The sequence below is a fragment of the Artibeus jamaicensis genome, unplaced genomic scaffold (assembly GCF_021234435.1).
Source record: "Artibeus jamaicensis isolate MK-2021 breed Jamaican fruit bat unplaced genomic scaffold, CSHL_Jam_final contig_548, whole genome shotgun sequence".
Lineage (NCBI taxonomy): Eukaryota > Metazoa > Chordata > Mammalia > Chiroptera > Phyllostomidae > Artibeus > Artibeus jamaicensis.
In genome coordinates, this window is record NW_026521883.1 from 14,835,327 (window position 1) to 14,858,143 (window position 22,817).

Consider the following 22,817-nt stretch of genomic DNA (forward strand, 5'->3'; position numbering starts at 1 on the left):
CCCCTTATGCCCTCCTTCCCCCACAATTGTCACACTGTTGTCTGTGTTCATAAGTCTCGTTTCCTTTTGCTCCATCCTTCCATCCTCTAACCTCCCCACATCCATAGTTGTCATTCCTGCTCTCTATGAGTCTGTCTCTATTTTGCTTGTCAGTTCTTTAGATTCCACACATGAGTGAAATCATATGGTATTTGTCTTTTTCTGACTGGCTTATTTCAATTAGCATAGTGTTCTCCAGCTCTATCCATGTTGTTGCAAAGGGTGAAATTTTTTCTTTTTTACAGTGAGTGGTATTACATTGTGTGAATGTCCCATAGTTGTTTTATCCACTCATCTACTGCTGGACACTTAGGCTGCTTCCATCTCTTGGCGATTGTAAATAATGCTGCTGTGAACATAGGGGTGCTTATGTTGTTTCAAATTAGTGTTTCAGGTTTCTTAGGATGTTGTATAACATCTGTCCAGAGAAAGTCCAGCCATTATTAACATAATGAGAATAGTTTGTGTGACATTGAGGTAACCTGGCAGCCAAGGAGAGTGGACTGGAGTGCACATGTGTGAACAGTGACCACTTCACTGTACTAGTCAGTGGGGGTGGTAGATGCTGGTGAATGAGCATGTGTACTGTGTGGTCATGGCATTCAAAATGACTGAATAGAGCAACGAATCTACATCACATTTTGTGTTAAGCTTGAACATTCCTCTGCGGAAACTATTCGGATGATTCAGAAGGCCACAGCTCTGGGCAACTGGTGATTGGCAGCTTCATCACAACAGTGGGCCCATTCGTGCATTACACCTCGTGCAGAGATTTTTGGTGAAACATCATATCACCCAGGTGACTCAGCCCCCTTACAGCCTAGATTTGGTGCCCTATGACTTCTGGCTTTTCCCAAAACTAAAATCACCTTTGAAAGGGGAGAGATTTCAGACCATTGATGAGATTCAGGAAAATACAATGGGGCAGCTGATGGCAACTGGGAGAACTGTGTGAGGTCCCAAGCTGCCTACTTTGAAGGGGACTGAGGTGTCATAGTCCTCTGTACAAGGTTTCTTGTATGTTGCATCTTCCTCAATGAATGTCTCCATTTTTCATATTACATGGCTGGGTACCTTCTGGACAGACCTTGTATTCCCTGAAGTGGGTTCGCTGCATCAAAGAGCAGATTCATTTTGAATTTTTTGAGGTATCTCCATACTGCTCTCCACGGTGGATGCCCCAGTCTGCATTCCCACCAACAGTGTACAAGGGTTCCCCTTCGTCCACATCTTCACCAGCACTTATTGATTTATTGATGGTAGCCATTCTGATAGGTGTGAGGTGATATATCAATGTGGCTTTAATTTACATTTCCCTGATGATTAGTGATGTTGAGCATCTTTTCATATATCTATTGGCCATCTGTATGTGGTTTCTGGATAAGTGTCTGTCTATTCAGGTCCCTTGCCCATTTTTTAATTGGAATTTTTCGGTGTTGAGTTTTGTAAGTTCTTTATAAATTTTGGATATTTTAAAAGTATTAAAAACATTAATCAGACTCTCCTCCACTTCAAACCCCTTTCAGGCAAATTAGCACAGAGGCAAAAAATAAATAGAAATGAAGTCAGCTACTGTAAAGTGACTGTAGGTCATTGTGATACCTGCGGACTCCTTTTTAGCCTCTTGGTTCCTTTGAACCTCACTACACAGAGTGTGATCTGCAGATCAGAAGCACCAGCATCACCTGGGAGCTTGTAGAAATGGGAAGTGTCGGGTCCCACCCCAGACTTACTGACTCGGACTCTGCATTGTAACAAGACTACCAGGTGCTCTGTATACACAGTGAAATTTGAGAAGCACAATATAGCATGCCACGTGGCACTGGTAGCATGCAAGATGACTGTATATAATGAAGTGGTGAACATTTATTATTTAATCATAGGTTTGAAGAAATTAGAATAAAATATTGCTAATTCATGAAATCAGTTGTTTCTTAGATTATCTTTAAGGTGAGGCTAACATATAGCCATTTCATATTTTTAAAAGAAAAATTGATTTAAAAAATTATAAGTAATAGAGTAAGTTATACTTGGATACAGCAGAAATTATGAAGATGGCCCTTAAGCAATCTGTCTACGGTTAACTTTAGTCTAGAAGCTTGGTGGGATTTGGAGTGGGGTCATGGTAGCTGTGAAGGAGCTCTGAGGGGCCTTTAGCCCTGGACAAGGGCACGTGCAGAAGACACAGCTCCTGTGTTTGCCAGGCACCCAAGATCAGACTGTGGTATCCAGAATCTTCTTGTACTGACTAGATGAGAAAGATCCAGTTCAAGGTCTAGGCCCTTTCTTTATCTCTTTCTCTCAATGCTCTGTCAGAAGGAGTTCAAGCAGTACAATACCCTGCATTTCTTTATTAACTACTTAGAAGAATTGCAGGGACAGTAGATTCTTCAGTTCCTTTCTCTGTGAACAGTTTACTCAGGAAAATTTTCATTCCCCATAACTCATTTTGTTTTGGGACACAGTTATGGAGTTGAGTTCAGTTCCTCATGAAATCAGTTTTTTGAGATTTTTCCTTCACTTTTTTCTTGTATTATTTCTTCAGAACTTTCAAAATGATATATAAATAATGCAACTAAATTCTTAAGCACTTTGCATGTAAAGGAGGGAAGCACTTCATGATTCACCATGCTGTGCTTGTGCAAGTGCCTCGTGAATTTTCTCAACCACTTCAGTGTCACACGTGTGCTGCTAAAATAAGCACCTGTGTTGTTCTTCAGTTTATATTCTCATTTTTCTTAGCTTATTTGTATTCCAATTTGACTTTGATTTTTTTCAAAGATTTTATCTATTTTTAGAGAGAGAGGAAAGGAAGGAGAAAGGGAGAGAAATATCAATGTGTGGTTGCCTCTTGCACATCCTCTTTTGGAGACCTGGCCCACAACCCAGGCATGTGCCCTGACTGGGAATCAAACTGGCAACTCTTTGGTTCATAGCCCACACTCAACCCACTGAGCCACACCAGCCAGGGCTTACTCTGATTTTTATGGTCTGTGATTATCCACCTGAATCCATCACCTTAAGCAAGTTGTAGTTTAGTTGGGAAGGATTTCCTTGGAAATAAAACTCTTTAGCCTGTTGGTTGGTGTTATTGCTTCTCATGGAAAACCTTCCCTGGAAGAAGAGCCTGACATCACATTTATGTCACTGAAAAAACAACCTGAAACATTAAAAGGTATTAATATTTAAAAAAAACAACCTTTATGGAGATTTATAAATTGAAGAAGGGCAATAACGGACATTAATGTAAAGAATGACATGTATGAAAATTCTGACAACTGTGGGAAAAAGCCTGCACACAGAAAGATATATAATATGATAGTGTTTACGGTGTTATTTATAATAGTCTAAACTGAAAGCAATTTCTCTGTCCTTCAGGATATTTTATAAGTAGTACCATTATTGACCCAATGGAATAACATTCAGCAGTTAAATATGTTAGATTTACATGAAAAAAGGTGGGGAAAAAACAAAATATGGAAGATTGTGAATAATTTGATGCCATTTGTATTAAAAAGGGGAGGGGAATAAAAGGATGCTCCATATACTTGTATATAAAAAAAGGTTTTTTGAAAAGATGCACCAGTAAGGTAGCTATTAATTCTGGGAAGAGGTTCGGGAGGAGAGAAACCTTTCATTATTTTAAAGTGTATAATTTTGAATTTAAAACAGTTTTGTTTGATAAATATTAGTGATTCAGGTGTGTTGAGAGGCAATCATTTCTCTTCCTCCAACCCACACATTCTGCCCCCATAGGCAGCTTTACCTGTCCCTGAAAGTAATGCTCTTTATGAGCATTAGCTCAGCATCTTTGCTTTCCCAGAGGGAAGGCTTTTGAGAGAGACAGCAAATATCAGTGGCAGGGCCAAAAGGTTGGCAATTGGGAAAAAAACAAAGACTTTGCCCAGGACCAGAAATGAAAGGCTCTATGATAAAAATGAGCCATTCTTACTTTGGTTATTTCAATCAAACACTGAAAATAATTCAGATAAACATAACGACATTTTCCTAAAGAATAATTTGGTTTGGTTTTCCTGGATAATTATTCCAATAGCCTTTTATTCCTATAAGAAAAACAAGATTATTAAATCATCCTCATTTCCATGGCTCATTTGAGGATGGAGGTGTTGGGTTATTGTTGGAATGTGCTTTGAAGTGGACTTTTGCCCTCTCGAAATTAGCCAGCACGTGCCTGCTTCCTCCAGGAAATGCATTCAACACCTAGACTGAGCTATGAATAGATCCTAGTTTTACTCCTCACCTTTTCCATTGCATAGAATTTTAACTTTACTCACTAGTATTTTACTTAATTTTTTAATACTTCAGAAAGTTATTTAAATTTTTGAGGTACATCAGTCTTTAAATCAAATAACTGTTTTTTTAGTAATGAGTATTTTCCAGTTTCCAGCTCCCCCACATACCCCCTCCCTCCCCATGACAGCTTCCAGTGTCCTCAACCTGTCCTTCATTTTGCCTGAAGAGGTTAAAACTCTGGGTGTCTGGGAGCCATGTCTGGAAATACTTTATGCTAAGTAATAGCTCTTCTACCAGCTTTTGTGCATGGTTGAGTAGGATGTGTTTTCAACTTTATTTCTGTTTTTTGCTGCCACCCAAGTTCTATCTCTGCATTTTTTCTTCTAATCTGAATTCTCCGATAGTGACCACGCTCATTTCTTTCAGATGGAGACTATTTTACCTTTACAAGACATGAACCCATTGGAGTGTGTGGACAGATCATCCCAGTGAGTGTATCTCCTTGGGTCTCATATTTATTTTCATTTGAGCCAGTTCTCTTAAAGATACATAAAACATGGATCTCAGCGATGTGTGTTTTCCATTACTGGGGGGAAAAAAACTGAGCTCGTGTTGTTGACATATCTTTAACAGCCTCCCTGCAAATGCTTATTTGAACAGGTTAATAGGGTTTCAGCTCTGTTACCAGGAGTTGAGTTCTCAAGTCATGGAATTCTCATGATTAAAATAAGCAAAGCCAAGCCCAATGTATTAATAACCTGCCCTTGGTTATGGATGTCCATTTGGCTTATGGAAAATTAATGCTTTGTTATATTTGCTTGTTTATTTTTTAAAACTGTGACTCACCATCTTTCCAGGCATATTGTTTTATATAGTCTTTTAATCTCATTCTTTCCCACTGTTTCTTTTCACAAGAATCTAGATAGAAGACTCTACAGAAGACACAGCAGTACCATTAACGTCACGGTCATAATTGAAACCATGCCGGGCTGTTGTGTGTCTTGTAAAGGGAAATAGATGTAGTGCTTAGTGTTTGGATTGGAACATTAAACATTGTCTTCTCTCTTTCTCCACCCCACCCCCCACACACAGCCTTGGCACTATACAAAACATCATCACATCTTCCAAGAGTACTAGCTAATCGTTCTGGCAAGGATTTCAGGGGAGACTCAAACTAAATTCTTATACTGTAGACAAGAAGCTTTCTTTTTTTATCAAAATATAGGAGAATGAGTTAAGATAATCTTTGGTTTTGGGGGGCCAAAGATTTTTGGGAAGTATTGATGTTCTTTTCATGATCTACAGACTCTGGGTTACTGTGAAATTTATTAGAGAGTGAAAATGGAAAATGAGTGGTTTGGTTTAAGTTCTTCTGCTCTCACACCGCCCAGAGAAACCCCACTTGTATCGAGGAGGGGTGAGGTTTGTCACCTTAATTGCAGGAACTGAAACCTGCTCTTCTTGCCCTTCCCAGACTTGGGGAGCTGCAGCTTTCACTGACAGGATGAGAGCTGCTTGTCAACCAGCTCCAGCTCAATTACCGCACTCCAAGATTTATATACTGTAGATGGAATTAAAACATCACTGTGGACTCCCAAGTTTATAAACAACTAAGGGGAAAAGAAATTGGGTGTTTGGTGAAGGCAAGACACTTGTATATTTTTGCAAGCTTGCCAGGGCCAGTGAGAATCTTTCAAGGATGGCAGCTGAGATGCTTCAGGCAGAAACACATTGTGGTCAGGGGCTGAAGCCAGGGGACCAGGAATTCTGTGTTCTTTCTTAATGAAATTATCAACGACATCTGATAGTCCTGAGGCTCATGCCTGCACGTATGACAATACCAGCTTAATACCCTTTAAAAATTAGTTTAAACCATTTTTGTCCCCAAATTCAGATACTCACATGTATTTTTAGTGTCCATTAGCTTATTTTTGTAGCAAGAAGGAAGCAAACTAAAATTTTTGCATACTCAAAAAATAAGAATACACTTTATTTTATAATCACGTTTTTGTGATAATACATGTAGGTAAAGAAAAGTGATTACCATGACAAATTATGTGCATTCACAAATATAATTCACAACTGGAATTTTCTTTTCTAGTTCTTTCACACTGAAGAGCTTTCATATCAGTCTGAAATTCCTGGTGTAAAAATCACCAAGGCAAGAAAAAGTTTTCAAACACAAGAACTTACTGGAACCAAAGTCTAGTTTAAAAAACATATAAAATAACAGCAATGAAAAACCAAAAACAAAACAAAGAAAAAACAAAGACTCCCTTTTCATCGTGTGATTTCTTTTGCTTGGTAGTTGCAATATAGTAATTTGGATTTTCAAGGTCAGTCCTATTTTATTCTTAATGAAGTAATTTAAAAATCCAAACATCTACACTTTGTGGTGGGACAAGATTTATGTTGCGGACTAGTCTGAGAAATCTGAGAAGTCACAGCTTGAAAACAAAGTAGTGGAGGATATTTTTCCATCTATCAACCTTGAGTTTTTCCTTTCAGTGGAACTTCCCCCTGCTGATGTTTGCCTGGAAAATTGCTCCAGCTCTGTGCTGTGGCAATACAGTAGTTATTAAACCAGCAGAGCAAACACCACTCAGCGCGCTCTACATGGGAGCCCTCATCAAGGAGGTAAGAGAAACGGCCTTCAGGAGTGACCCCCCACTCCCCGTGCAGTTGGGGCCCACTGGAGCGGATCTGATTTAATGTGCTTCTTCACCTCTCACAAACCACATTTCCTCCAATTCTGTTTTGTTAGGCTGGCTTTCCACCAGGAGTCATCAATATTTTGCCAGGATATGGGCCAACAGCTGGGGCAGCAATAGCTTCTCACATTGGCATAGACAAGATTGCATTCACAGGGTCTACTGAGGTAGGTACCTGGGAAACTGTGGGTTGAGGAACAGTTCGGCAGATGGGTAGAGGGTTTAAAGGAAAACCGAAAATGTTACTCAGAGGTTGGACACTGAAAGAGCCATGAGCACTCAGGCCCTCAAAGGGCAGCATTGGTGTCATAGCCAGAACACTGGCGAATCTCAAAGTCAAGGCCCACATTGACCACTGATGCCACAGGTCTCCGATCTCTCTTATGATTCCATCTGTTTAAAACCTGTCCCAGAAAAATAAACAAAACCCTACTGTCTTTTGAAAGTAAAGGAACACAGAGGTAAAAACAAATTTAAAAAACTTTTTCAGAAGAGAATTCCCAATGACTGGGTCTCTGAACACTTTCTTGACTCTCGAACAGTATGGCAGAAGCAAGTTAAGGAGGTGGAAATTAAACTAATCTCTGGTAGGGGTGAAAATGGGAAGCGTTCCTCCTATTTAGTGGAAACCAGATCCTGCAGAAGCAACTGGCAGCTAACTATGCAGATGGGTCATAAGGGATGATATAAAGGCGCGGTCAGTAAGCTTTTCTCTGTAAGGTCAGGTAATAAATAGTGTACTTTGCAGGCGACATGGTCTCTGACGCAGCTATTCACCTACGCCCCTGTGACACCGAGTAGCCCTAAGTATTGCGTGAACTGAGCATGGCCACAGGCTCAGAAAGCTTTTTGGAAAGACACTGAAATTTGAATTTCATATAACTTTTATGCTTCACAAAAATAATAATCTTCTTTTGTTTTCCCCCCAACCATTTAAACACACAAAAACTATTCTTAGCTTGTGGGCTATACTAAATAGGCAGCAGGCCAAAGTTAGCCCCTGAGCTGTGGTTTACTGATCCCCGATATGGAGTCACAAGTCCACTCAGAGAGGTTTCTCACAAAATGCTATCCAGCACGTCTTGGGTTGAAGAAACACAGGTGATAAGAAAAAAAAGAGAATCTAAAGCACTTTGTCAAGTGGAACTTCACAGATGCCATCATCATGAACAGAGGCTGTCCACTGGTCTAGAACAGTGCTACCTAATAGAAATAGAATGAAAGCAACATTTGTAATTTAAAGTTGTCTATTAGCCACATTAAAAAAATTTGAGTGAATTAATTTTAGTAATACATTTTATTTAATTTGGCATTTCCATATTATCATTTCAAATTATGATCAATATAAAAATCATCACAGCATTTGCATTCTTTTTTCAATATGAAGGTCTCAAAAGCTGGTACATATTTTACATTTACAGCACATCTCAATTCACATTTCAACTTTTCAAGTGTTCTGTGTTGGACAGCACAGGTCTCTGGACTTGAGTATATACAGTTAATAATACTTAGTTAAAATGACTCATGTTAAGATATTTCATAAGAGATTGATAAGCCTGAGTGTTAATTTATACTTAGAGATTATTATGCTTTATGTTTGTCAAGAGTTAACTTGCTTGTTTCCAAATCTTTTATTTTAGTAGTACTGCTTTGGAAATTTCAGTGGAACATATAAACCAAAATGTGAGCGTAAAAGAGAATTATTGTTCCTATTTAAACTAAATCTAATGCTTTGAAAAGATTTGCTAAGGGCTAGATGCTAAGAAAAACTACAATCAATGAAGAGTGAACAAGGCAATTGTGAAAGATTGGATGAAAAATATAAATCTAGTTAGAGCCTGCACCTGGATTGCTTTGCAAATGTTTTTAAGTCCTCACTCCATTCTAAAGAAACTGAAACTAGAAACCTTAAACATTATTCTAAGGGTATGGTTTAATCAGAAAGGACAGGTGGACCCATAATTAAAAAAAAGCCCGTGGTCCTATATCCAAAGACTGGAGAATGAGTGTACATATTTTTAAAACTAAAATGAAGTTCTTAAAGGATCTTCCCATACTTCAGCCTTTTTTCCATTAACCAACTAGTGGTCCTGCTTCAATTAGTTGAGAGGCTTGGACTGTATAATATTCTCTAATAAAAATGTGATCATAATATATAAATTGAGATACCAAACTTTGTATGTCAGTCTCTATAGATCACCTTCTTTCTTTTTAATAGCTGAATGGAATACTCTTGCATCAGTGTGCCATAGTTCAATCCTCATTCATGTATACTTCATATTTTTCATCATTTCCCCCTATTACACAGACTATTGAAATAAAAATTCTTGGAGATCCAAATATGCACATACATGCATGCACACACACATATATTATTCTGTTGGATATGGATTAGAAGTGAAATTGCAAAACAAATAGATAATTATATATTAACTTGCTTATCACCAAGAATGCATTAGAGTGATGGTTTTGTTTTTATGCTCTCTTTATGTATTAAGTATATCAGTCTTCTTTTTGTTTTAAGATTTACAAATATTCCCAGTTCTTTGCTTTTTAATTTTTGTAAAAAATCGGCTTGTCATGCAAAAGTCTTTCTCTTAATGGCTTCTGGGTTTTCTGTCATCTTTAAAGAAATCTCTTCAAGATTATACAAATGGTCCCTAACATTTTCTTTCAGTACCTTTATGGTTTTGTTTTTGTTTAAATCCTTAATCTGGTTGGAATTTGTTTTAATGAAAATGAAAGATGAGGCCTAAGTTTATTTTTTAAATGAGTGTTCAGTTCTTTCCACATCAGATATTAAATGATGTCCCCCTTGCAGCTCATTTGAATAAAACATTAACCTTATATAATAAGTTTCTATAAGCACACATTTCTGTTTTGAGACTCAAATCTTATCTGTCTATTCTTTCACTAGTGCCAGATTGCTTTAATTACTAGTTTTTAAAAGATGGGTTGCAATGTGGTAGGCAAGATACCTTGCTATTTGGTTTTTCAGAGCCTTTAGCTCTTCATGTCCATTCTTTCAGATAAAATTTCAAATCCATTTCGTAAACACCTTTTCTTCCAAAAATATCCATATTAGAATTTGGATTGGTGTTGCATTACCTGTCTGTATTGAGCTGAGGGTAAGTGCTTTCTCTACAAGATTGACTTCTCAGTTAAGGACATGGTGTAACTCTAGTTTGTCTTGTCACCTCGTCACTTCATGGCCTTGCACAGATCTGGATAAATTAAATTCTAGGCATTTAACTTATTTGTCCAAGGATATTTCAGTCTAAAAACTGAGTGCCTTTTCTTAAAAGTCACAATATCATGCATTGTAAACTTAATTGAATGGAGGACCTGGCTTTTCAGGCCAGACAAGACATAGCAGGCATAGTGAATCAGTAAGAACATAGCATTTGTTTCCAGGCTGCTTGGATTCAAAACTCTGTTTTGACATTTAATATATATTTTTAACTTTTAAAAAGACTTTTTTGAAGTTTGATTTACATACAACAAAATGCACACATTTAAGTACCAAATGTATACAGTAATGTAACCATCATCCAGATCAAGACACAGAATTTCTCCATAAGGTAAAATGATTTCTCGTGTCTCTTTGTGGCTGACACCCTTGGTCCCAGGCAGCTAGCACTTCTTTATATTAATTTTGCCCATTCTAAAATTTTATAAAAGTGGAATCATACAATATGACTCTTCTGTGTCCATTTTTGGTTGTCTAATATTTAATGAATTATTGACATGGTTGCATTTAAATATCCTATTGATTGATTTTTTTCTACTTGTCATTCTGGGTTTTTTTTTGTTTTTTACTTACACTATTTTTAATGAAAAGTTAGCATTCTCATGTTTGTTTTACAGTACATAAAGTTTGTTCTCTGGTTGCTTTTAAGATATTTTATTCTACTGGTTTTCAACAATTTCGTTACAATATGATTCTGTGAATTTTTGTTTTTTCAGTTTTTTACTAATTGAGATTCATTGAAAATTCTTGAAGCCGTTAGTTTATAGGCGGATATATGAGTTTATAGTTTTCATCAAATTTGGAAAACTTTGACCATTATCTCCTTCATATCTATATTCTTTTTGCATGTACGTTGTGACAGTTACATTATTGAACATGTGGATTTTGTTCTTTTTAAAAATATATTTTATTGATTATGCTATTACAGTTGTCCCAATTTTTCCCCCTTGGCCCCTTTCCTCCTGGTACCTCTTTGGCTTCTCCATTTTCTATACTGTTCTTAACATCCGTCTGTCTATTTTGCACCTACCCAATTATGCTTTTTAATCTCCGCACCTTTTCCTCCATCCTCTCCCGTCTCCCTCCCTGCTGATTACCCTCGAGATGATCTCCATATCTATGATTCTGTTCCTGTTCTGGTTGTTTGCTTAGTTTGTTTTTTTTTTATATTCAGTTGTTGATAGGTATGAATTTGTTGCCATTTTAATGTTCATAATTTTCATCTATTTCTTTAATAAGCCCTTTCACATTTCATACAATAAAGACTTGATGATGATGAACTCCTTTAGCTTAACCTTATCTGGGAAGCACTTTATCTGCCCTCCCATTCTAACTGATAGCTTTGCTGGATAGAGCAATCAACATTGTAGGTCCCTGATTTTCATCAGTTGAATACTTCCTGCCAGTACTTTTTGCCTGCGAGTTTTCTTTTGAGAAATTAGCTGATAGTCTTATGGGAACTTGTTTATAGGTAACTCTCTGCTTTTCTCTTGCTGCTTTTAAGATTTTATCTTTATCATTAACTTTTAGCAGTTTAATTATGATGCGGCCAGGTGTGGTCCTCTTTGGGTCCAACTAGTTTGGGACTCTGTGCTTCCTGAACTTGTATGCCCATTCCCTTTGTCAAATTAGGCAGGTTTTCTTTCATTATTTTTTCAGATAGCTTTTCAATTTCTTGCTTTTCCTCTTTTCCTTCTGGCATCCCTGTTATTCGGATATTGGTACTATACTTGTTTTTTTGAATTCTTATTTCTTCTTGCTGTTCTGGTTGAATGCTTATTTCTTCCTTGTGTTCCAAATTGTTGATTTGAATTCTAGCTTCATTCCCTCCATTGATGGTGCTCTGTAGATTTTTCTTTATTTCATTTTCTGTAACCTTCACTTCTTCCTTTATGTTGTTGCTGTACTCAATGAGTTCTTTGAACTTCCTGATCACCAGTGTTTTGAACTCTGCATCTGATAGGTTGGCTATTTCCATTTCATTTAGCCATTTTTCTGGGGTTTTGTTCTGTTCTTTCATTTAAGTCGTATTTCTTTGTCTCCTCAATTTGGCAGCCTCCCTGTGTCTGTTTCTGTGTATTAGGTAGAGGTGCTTAAACTCCCTGTCTTAGTAGCATGGCCTATGGTAGAAAAGGCATCTGCAAATTGTGTGGGGCAGAGGATTAGATAATCGCCAGGGTGGGGCAACCTGCTTCACTGCTTTGTGGCTCTGTGTGTGGGAAGGGCTCAGAGAGGGGACAATGCTGCTGCCTGGCTTCTGGAGGTTTGCCCAGCACTTATCCCATTTCTAGTCATTTCCCCCACTCCTTGTATGCAACTGGTACCCTTCCAGCTGTTGTCTTAGTGGTCAGTCCCAGAGTAGATGGGTTTGAGTATGTTCTAAGTCTGTGCTGACCCCTTTAAGCTAAGTATCCTGAAAATCTAGCAGTTTCTTCCCTTGTCCCACCCCCCACTGGTTTTTACAGCCAGAAGTTATGGGGATTTATCTTCCCAGCACTAGAACCCTAGGTTGTGCAGTCTGGCCTGGAGCTGGACTCACTTGTTCACAAGGCATCCCTCCCAATTTTTATTCACCACACATGACTGTGGGATCATCTGTTCTGCCACCACAACTGTGTCTCCACCCATCTCCATTACTCCGCCCCTCCCACCCATTTGGATGAATGTGACTTCAAATCCTTGGTTTTTGGACTTCCATATAGCTAGATTTTCTGATGGTTTTTGGTGTTATTTGCTTTGAAGTCTAGTTGTAATTCTTTCTATGGTTGTGCAAGGAGGCAAAGTGTGTCTCCCTATACCTCCATTTTGATCAGAAATCAATTTTGTTGTTATTCTTTAAAGGGTGCTAGGGTTTTTCTCCCCTAACAAGTGATTAAGTACAACTTGACTTTTATGACACCTAATTTTAAACTTTGTTAGGATTAGTATATCTTTTACTAACACAGAAAATTTTACTAAGATTACTAAGTTGAGATCCTTCCAGTGTTTCTGCTGAATGCTTCCAATGTTCAACAAGGTGTTTTCCACTCCTGCCGGTCAGAACTCAAATGTCTCCCAGCTCTGTGTGAGCTCTGGGAATTATTCTGTCAGCATACAGACTCCCTGGTTTTGGTTTTTGTTTGTTTTTTTAAAAATATTTTTTATTGATTATCCTGTTACAGTTTTTTCATTCCCCCCCCCCTTTATTTCAGTCTGTCCTGCACATACCCTCCCACCTACATTCCCCACCTTTGGTTCATGTCCATGGGTCACACATATAAGTTCTTTGGCCTCTACATTTCCTATACTATTCTTAACTTCCCCCTATCTATTTTTTACCTACCATTTCTGCTACTTATTCCCTGTACCTTTCCCCCCTCTCCCCTCCCTTGCTGATAACTCTACATGTGATCTCCATTTCTGTGATTCTGTTCCTGTTGTAGCTATCTGCTTAGTTTTTGGTTTTTTTAGGTTCAGTTGGTAATAGCTGTGAGCTTGTTGTCATTTTGTTGTTCATATTTTTTATCTTCTTTTTCTTAGATAAATCCTTTTAACATTTCATATAATAAGGGCTTGGTGATGATGAACTCCTTTAACTTGACCTTATTTAGGAAGCACTTTATCTGCTCTTCCATTCTAAATGACAGCTCTGCTGGATAGAGCAATCTTGGATGTAGGTTCTTGCCTTTCATGACTTGGAATACTTCTTTCCAGCCCCTTCTTGCCCGTAAGGTTTCTTTTGAGAAATCAGCTGATGACCTTATGGAAACTCCTTTGCATGTAATTGTCTCCTTTTCTCCTGCTGCTTTTAATATTCTCTCCTTGTCTTTAATCTTGGGTAATGTAATTATGATGTGCCTTAATGTGTGTTTCCTTGGGTATGACTTCTTTGGGATTCTCTGAGCTTCTTGGAAGTCTCTTTCTTTTGCCAGGTTGGGGAAGTTTTCCTTCACTATTTTTTCAGATAAGTTTTCAATTTCTTGCTTTTCCTCCAGCATCTGTTGCTAGTAAGGGGCAGAGCCTTAGGTGTTCACTAGGGCGGGGCAGCCCGTATCACTGAGTTATGGCTCTGTATGAGGGGGAGGGGTTCAAGAGGGAACAATATTGCTAGTTCAGCTCTCTGCCGGCTTTCAGTCACTTCCCCCACTACCCACGATCAAATTGGGTGCTGATTCCCAGTGGGTGGGTTTGTGTACATTCTAGACCCTGTGGGTCTCTCCAACGAACTCCCTGTGAGGCTGGGAGTTTCTTTTGCTGTCTCCTCAACCCCCACCAGCGTTTTTAGTCAGAGGTTTGAAACTTTATTTCCCTACACTGGAACCCTGGGTTGCGCCATCTGTCTTGCTCCTCAGTTGTTTCTCCCAGTTTATCTGCATGCATATTTGGGACCACCCAGTCTTCAATCCACCACCTTGCTGGGTGCCACCTTGCCTTGTGTCCTCTCTGCCTGGCTGCCCATCTCCGCCCCTCCTACCAGTCTGGATGAATGTTTCTTCTTTAACTCCCTGGTTGTCGGACTTCCATACAGTTTGATTTTCTGTCAGTCTGGTTGGTTTTTGTTTTTAAATTCGTTGTTGTCCTTCTTTTGGTTGTGTGAGGAGACACAGTGAATCTACCTATGCCTCCATGTTAGCCGGAAGTCCTGGACTTTGTTTTTTATCTAGTCTCATAGAGCCCCACCCTATGTTTCCCCTGTTTAGCTTTCAGCCAGAGACTCAATGGGACTCCCACACAGATTTGTGGACCTCATTCCCGCTGGTACTAAGCTCTTTACATTTTATCCACCTCAGCTACCTCATGGTGCAATCTAGAAAGTCTTTTGACAGAAGTGTCTTTCTTTATTTGTTTCTCTTGTCCTTGGAATCACAGTCCCATATTGCTTGATGTCCCATTTGAAAAAAGAAATTCATCTATTTTTCCAGTTGTTAACAGTGAAAGAGCAAGCCCATTGCCAGTTACTCCACAATGACCAGAAGCAGAAGACCTATTGCATTGTTTTATTACTTTTGATATTGTTCTTTGATTTCTTTCTCTATGTTTCAGGTAATCACTTATCCTCGTGGTTTATCATTGACTCATACTGGATGAGATTTACTCATGTAGTCAATGAGGTTACAAATTTATTTACTTCAGTTAGTATAATTAAAGTCATAAGAATACAACTCTAAAGACATTTAGATTCATAAAAGTCTTTTGTTGGTTTGGTGTAGAATACTTTAAAATACCTTAGTCCCCTCTGGGGGGAAGAGGGTGGATGGAAGTGGAATAAGGTATAGAGAGGGTAAATAAGTAATGGAAAATATACAATAAAGATAACGTAACAATAAAATAAAGCACCTTGTCCAATAAGTAACCCATTTTTTATCTCTTTGGGTGGGCTAGTTTGCTTGTCAATTTAGTGTTGATTTTTTTAGCTTTAGTTTCAGAGGTTTTTGGTCATGTAGGTGAGTTTGGATGCAGAGTGGTAGTCTCTCCAGAGTCTACCCTGTAGGCATTCTCTTCACTAGCTTGAGTAGTGCAGGCTGTGTAGTCAACATGCTTTATAAATATGTGTTAGCTGCATGGAGGAAAGACTGAATTTGAGAAATAAATGCTTAGTCTCAGAGCTGGAAGGTGATACATCAAGTGGAGCACTTTTCTTCTTTCTTCCTGCCACCAAAAGCTTAAGGTTTAATATCTTTTGCTTTGTAGCTACACAATTATGGACCAGTCACCTAATTCTGTACAAAATTGGCTTATAGAAAGTACATAAATATCTCAGGGTTGTGAGAACTAAATGAAATATGAGTTTTGTACACTGTAAGAAATAACCAAATGCTAGTTTGTAATATGACATCAGCATCCCAGAAAGGGAGAGGTTTTGGGGGATTGGATGGTCTGTCAAGACTTGAAGAGAAAAAGGGATTTGATGTAAGTCCCACAGAGTATGGACGTGTAGAGTGAACTGGGGGGAAAGGAGCAGTATTAGTAAACAACCAGAGGCTGGAGAATATAGAAGCTCTTAGTAGGACAGAGTGAATATTGGGAAGGGAATGGGGAGGCAGATGAACTTGAAAGATGCTGTAAGTCAAGCCTCTGAAAATAATTCTTAGTTAAAAAATTAAGGTTCAAGTGTAGAGACCTTTTCAACAAAGATACTACATGAAAACTATACATCAATATTCTGTATTAATTATAGACACAAAAATACCAGCAAACAGAATTCAGTGACATCTAAAAAGGATTGTATCCCATGATCAAATAATATTTATTCCAAGAATACAATGTTGGTTTAGCATCCAGAAATCAGTGTAATACTCCATCTTGGTAGAATAAAGGACAAAAATCACACAACCATCTCCATACACAGAAAAAAAATTTGACAAAATCTTAACACCACATGGAAACTTTTACAGAAATGTTATTCTTAATTGCCAAAAAGTACAAACGCCCCACATGTCCATCAAATGATAGTTGTTAAACAGATTGTAGTATATCTATATCCATACATTAGGATATTAATCAGCCATAAAAAGGAATGAAGTACTCATACATTCTGTAACATAGAGGAACTTTAAAAACATTATGCTAAATGAAAGAAACCAGTCATAAAAGACCACATATTGTATGATCCTATTTATAGGAAATGTCCAGAATAGGCAAATTTATAGACAGTAAGAACATTAGTGGTTGCCCGGGGCTGAAACAAGGGGAGAACGGGAAGGACTGCTAATAGATATGGAGTTTATTTTTGGAGCAATGAAATGTTCTGGAATTGGATTGCAGTAATAATGATGGTCTGTCACAGAGCTCTCTGAATATACTAAAAACCATTGAATTGTATATGTAGAAGGGGCTTTTATGGTATATGAATTATATCTCAATAAAGCTATTAAAATGAATGATTTTTTAAAAAGCATTTAAGGCTTTAATTGTGGTTATTAGTAGCCAATATTGATTGAGCACTTATTGCATGCCAAATACCTGTTAAGTGCTTTGCATATATCATCTCACTACATCTTCACAGGTGAGCTGAGTGTGGCTGGGAAAGGTTCAGTTACTAGCCCGTGGCCACATGCTGTAAGTTCTAGGTCTGAGAGAGTCATACCCAGAGCCCGTGCTCCAAATCACAGTGCTGCACTAGCCTCTCTGCAGGGAGGCTGTGTACCCTCCCCTAGGAGGAGGAAGCCATTAAAAACCAAGAATCACATAGCAAAGTGGGTACTTAGGAAGGATAATCTCTCAGTGGAACATGTTTGTTCAAAACTGGGCCACAAGTATCTGATTCTGAAGGGTTACCATTTTTACTCAATCCCCCCCCTTTTCCCTAAAATTTATTTTAAATTGCATCTTTAAATCTTTTTTTCTTGTGCACCTTTTTAAAAATATATTTTATTGATTATGCCATTACAGTTGTTCTATTTCCCCCCTTCATTACCCTCCACCCTCCACACCCCCTCCCCCACCATTCCCCCCCCCCTTTAGTTTATGGCCACGTGTCTCAAGTTCTTTAGATTCTATATTTCCCATACAAATCTTGCCCTCCCCCCATCTATTTTCTACCTACTGTCTATGCTACTTATTCTCTGTACCCATCTTTAAATCTTAATTCATATATTATGCTCCCATCCGATATTCTGCAATATAGGACCTAAAGTTTTAAGCCTAAGCTATCTAAAGTCAATTTCACAAACATTATTGAGCACTTACTAAATATCAAATAGTAAGCTAGACCTTAGAGAATTTGTGTAATTCAGTCTAATGCAGGTGATTGAATATTAGATACTGTGAACACTATCTACTGGTAATACTGTGTAGTGTGTATGGGAGTGTGAAGGAAAGGAAAAATAGTTCACCACTTTACTTAAAAATTTCCTGATTTTGAAAATGTTTTCTAAGATCAAGGCTAAAACAAAAATTCTCTTGCTCAACATACTTTTCAAATGTATCTGTGCATTGAGGAGAGGCATTGCTAGCTGAAGATATTTAAATGAAAAGCTACTTCATGTAAAGATAACAATATTTAGGAAAAAGATAATTCTGCACTTTAATTCTACAGTTGTTGATACTCACAAGTGGGAAAGTATAGATCTGTTTCTTTTCCTCTTTGGACAAAGTGAAATTGTAGAGATGTGGGAACCAAAATGCAAAAAGGGCTTGGAGGAACCCCAGTGGGGGGCCCCTTGTGAGTAATATGTTGCTTGATATTGGCAGGTAATCAACAAATACTGGTGTTGCTCAATTCTCAGAATCATTTCCCTTGTCTGATATTAAGGACCAGCACTGTCAAAAAGCTGGGCACATATTTGACTGGAATGGGAGATTAGGTTTCACTGTTGCCTCTTAATAACAAATGCAGTTTTCATTTTTTGTCATTTCAGGCAGCTCCACGTTTAACAGCCATTTGAATTCCAGAGCTGTAGATTGGATACTGACACAGTGTATATTCTTAAAAATTTCTTCTGGAAGTAAAGAGCCTTATAGAGGTTGGGGGAAAGAAGCCCGAAGGACCTAAATCATGACAGATGGGGCATGTTGAGGAGTTACTGTGTGTCTGACTTCCTAGTGCCCTGGACCCTTGGTAGATTGAGCCAGCACCATACCCTGGATGTTCAGCGATGGCTACACACATAATCCCAGTGTTGTAGCAAAACTATTTAATATTTAAGGGACATGAAATTGTGCAAAACTTCAGTAAAATATCAGGTTTTCCCCCATAGCTGTCTTTTAAATCATTCTATAATCCTCAAATTTGTATTACTCTCACCTACATTCAGGCCAAGTTAATTTTCATCTACAAGTGGCTTATCATAACTGAGCTGAACAGTTAATCATCAATCTAATGATCAACAAAGACCTCATAGAATTTTAATGAATTTAGGAAGCTAAGAGTTTTAATGTAGTTCAGCTTAAATTTCTTTTAAACCTTTATTTAGAGACTATTAAAGAAAAATGAAAAGCTCTTCATTTTTTTGCAAAAAAATGAAAGCTTAAAAGCATGCTGCATCACACCATACTCTTCTATTTAAAAAATCTAGAGGAAATCATCACTTTTTCAATAAAAAATTCCAAACACCATCTTCAAATTATACTAAAAGTAGTCAAGATTAAATATGTCGTATCAATGTCAGAACTCTAGACCTAATTCAAACTTCTACAATGATTGTGTGGAGTTGTTCACCACACATGTTATTAATATTTAATTTTTCCAGCCTTCAGCTTTTCTGTCTGTAGATAAAGGGTGATTGTACCTAATTCATGGATTGTGAGGATGAAATAAGCTAGACTATCTAAAATGTTTAGAACAGGGCCTGGTTCTTAGCAAAATATCAGTAAACATCATCTGTCATTGTTGTTTGTTTATTTTTAAATGAAATTTATAGAACAATTTATGCTTCGGAAAGTGTGGTATAAGAATAGAAGAGGGTTGGAGTCGACTGACAAACACATCTCTCCTGCTTTGTGACCTTGGCAAATTATTTAATTTTTTCAGGCTTTCATTTCTTCATACATTAAGTGAGGCTCTGAATAAGTCCCTATAGGATTATTTGTGGATTAATTGAGGTAATGTATTTGAAAGTTCCAGTTCTGTTGCTTGGCACATTGTAAAAACTCAGTAAATATTAGCTGAATTTGAAACTTCCATTTGTAAAGAATATGTCTATCAAAACCTAATTCCTGCCTGCCTCTAGCAGTTTTACTTTCCTTTTGTTTGTTTTATAGCTTTTATAAATATTTTACAAATATTTCTGTCTTCTAGTAAATGTTTGGGTTTTTTTGTTTCTGTTTTTGCTCTTCTCTTTCACTTTTTGGAAGCTTGCCCAGGTGCTTGCTTGTATAAACTGATTGGAACCCTTCTCTTTAAGTGGTATAGAGTGCTGGGTTTAGAGATGGTGCTGGATGAGGACACTCAGTAGCTATTAAGAAACTTGCTTATGATTCTGCTATGGCCTAGACTAGGGGGGCGCTCCTTCCACTGAGTTTGCCAGAACTGAAGTCTAGGGTGGGGAGATACTCCTTTGCAGTAAAGCGTAATATAGTCACCATTTTTCCCCATAGTTGTTCAAGGACTACCTCACCTACAGTGATGGAGAGGGGGTGGAGCTGGTGAGGGGGGCTCAGTCAAATGCAGGTTTCTTGGCATCACCCAGGATCTTCTCAGAACCTTTGGAAATGGGGTCCAAGAATCTGATTTTATTAAGGGTTTCTAGTGATTGTTGTGTTCATTAACATTCAAGAAGCACTAGTTTACATGCAATTTAAGTAGTTGGGTCATACTCCAGATCATGTTTCCAGGCCCATTTAAGGAAAAAGAAAACTACAGCTCTTGAGTTTTTTAATCTGTGCTAAAGTAAAGTGAAAACTGACAGGTACCACTCATATTGTCTGCTGTGTCTGTAGTCCCCATTCTAGCAGTAATCTCTCTCCTAAGCACCTGAAGGAAGAAAGAAATTAATTCAAAATCAGTTTAGCAAAGCGAGGACATGCTCCAAAGCATTCCCTACATCCTTAAACCACTCAACAAAGAAATAAGAAAAAACGCCAGCATTTTATTAAACGTTTACAAATATTTCCCAAAGTTCAGACATACTGTGAAACTATACATACAGTATTGGTGATCTGGGAAAACAGCTGACTGAACATAGGGAACTCATTGCCATGTGAGCAGTTCTGCTTTGACCGTATTTCTCAGATAGAGGCTCTCACACAGTGCAATTGTCAAGTTCTCAGGCCTGTTTCTAAACAAGCCACACCTCGTGAACAAGCAGTTCTTTGCCACTTTGCAGTCTGTGTGTAGTTGATTACATTTTCCCACGCCCCTGCCCCTTGTGTACTGGGGCAGCTTGAAAACCCAGAAGGGCACTCGCAGACTGGCTGGCTCCAAAAGAGAGATGACTTTGATCATCTTAGAACTAAGATTCCTGTTTCATCCCATTGATTTCCTTCTGTGTGCTGAGCACTGGCGAAAATGTCCTTAAGTCACTCCTCAATTTACAAATGTAACAACTCAGGGCTTCACTCAGCATATGAGCATAGAATTGATTCTTAATAAATAGAACTGAGTTCTTCAGGGGCTTGTTCCTCCCTCTCTTCTCTACTTCTCCTGTGCTCCAGGCATGTTGCCCAGAGAATTTCACTGGTTTAGCACATACCTAATGCCACCACATGGTACCATCATGTCCTCAGGACCAGTATGTGGAGGGGCTATTGAATGAAGGACAAAGATTTGTAGAAAATTATGATGAATTTATAGAAAATTTTATCTTCCAGGCTTAGCTGATAAGATTTTCTTCCTATAAGCAATTTTTGGTCACTCAGCTCTTATCTGCATAAACGTACTATTCCTAAGACAAGGTCCAAAGTTTATTTCTATCTAACTAGTGGTTTCTAAACAAATTAACTAGTATATTTCCTCCAACTCTCTTCTGTATAAAACCATCAGTATAGAAGATTTTCCACCTGAAGTAACCTAATCAGTTTGATTTTTTTATTCACCAATACGAAATTAATCAAATGAGTAAGTCAACACTAATATTTCATTTAGAATATTTCCCTGAACTAGCTCACTTGTTGTTATTAGCCCCTCTTTTGAGCTCCAGACTTCTATGACTAACTGCAGATTAGACACCTCTACCTGGATGTGCAAATTCCTCAAGGCAACAGACAAGTTGATTCATGACCTTGCCCTTGCACCCTCTCTTGCTCTCTAGCTTTACCAGACTGCTTGCCACCCCCCCCACAGTTCTGTGACTTTGCAAATGCCATTTCTTCTGCCAGAAATGACCTCCCTTCTCACCTATCCAGTGAGTCCTTAGCTCAATGATTTTGTTCCACCTTCTGTGCAGAAAAATGAGAACTGGCTAACTTCTATAATGAGGACAACACTTTATTCTCATTTAGATTCATACTATCAAATGTTGCCTTCTTTTAGTTCCAATCATATCTTTTATTAGCCTCTGGTATGTTCTTTATCTTCATCATCTTTTGCTTTTCTTTGTTTCTTTCCCCCCTCTTCACTTGTTCTCTTTCCTTTTCAGCTCTAATTATTTTAAAATTTAATTATTCAATCACTTTAGCTATACTACTGTTTTAAGATCTGTCCATGTTGTTGTGTATATTAATACTTTATTCCTTCACTTCTTTCTTTGCTAGGTAGCATTCCATTTTATGGCTATATCACAATTTGTTTATCCAATAACCCGCTGATGGACATTTAGGACATCCAGGTTGCTTCTGGGTTGGGACTACTACAAATAGAAGCTCCTGAGAATATTTCATGAACAAATTTGTGTGTGCGTGTCCTTTTTGCTTGGGCAAATATCTAGGAATGAAAGGGCTACATATTAGGTTAAGAAACTGCGAAATTGTTTTCCTAAGTGGATGTACCACTTTACATTAATAGCAGCAATGTATAAGACTTCTAGCTCCTTCACACCCTTGCCAGCATTTGGTATGGTTGGTTTTTCATTTTAGCCATTCTAATAAGTGTATAATGTTATCTCACTGGAGCTTTATATAACATAATAGAGGAATTTTTATCTCCACTAAGAAGAACAGTAAAAACTAGATATGCAATCTTCAAAGATGCAGATATTAAATGGGGG

At 38.0% G+C, this 22,817-nt stretch overlaps 1 protein-coding gene across 2 annotated transcripts in view; it reads left to right on the forward strand.

Moving 5' to 3' along the window:
- Positions 1-22,817, forward strand: part of ALDH1A2 (aldehyde dehydrogenase 1 family member A2) — a 144,385-nt gene that overhangs the window by 97,912 nt on the left and 23,656 nt on the right. For both annotated transcript variants that reach the window (XM_037151072.2, XM_037151070.2), the window contains exons 5-7: positions 4,720-4,781; positions 6,802-6,930; positions 7,058-7,171. In XM_037151072.2, coding sequence (XP_037006967.1) covers positions 4,720-4,781; positions 6,802-6,930; positions 7,058-7,171 — 305 coding nt within the window. The remainder of the gene's footprint in view (positions 1-4,719; positions 4,782-6,801; positions 6,931-7,057; positions 7,172-22,817) is intronic.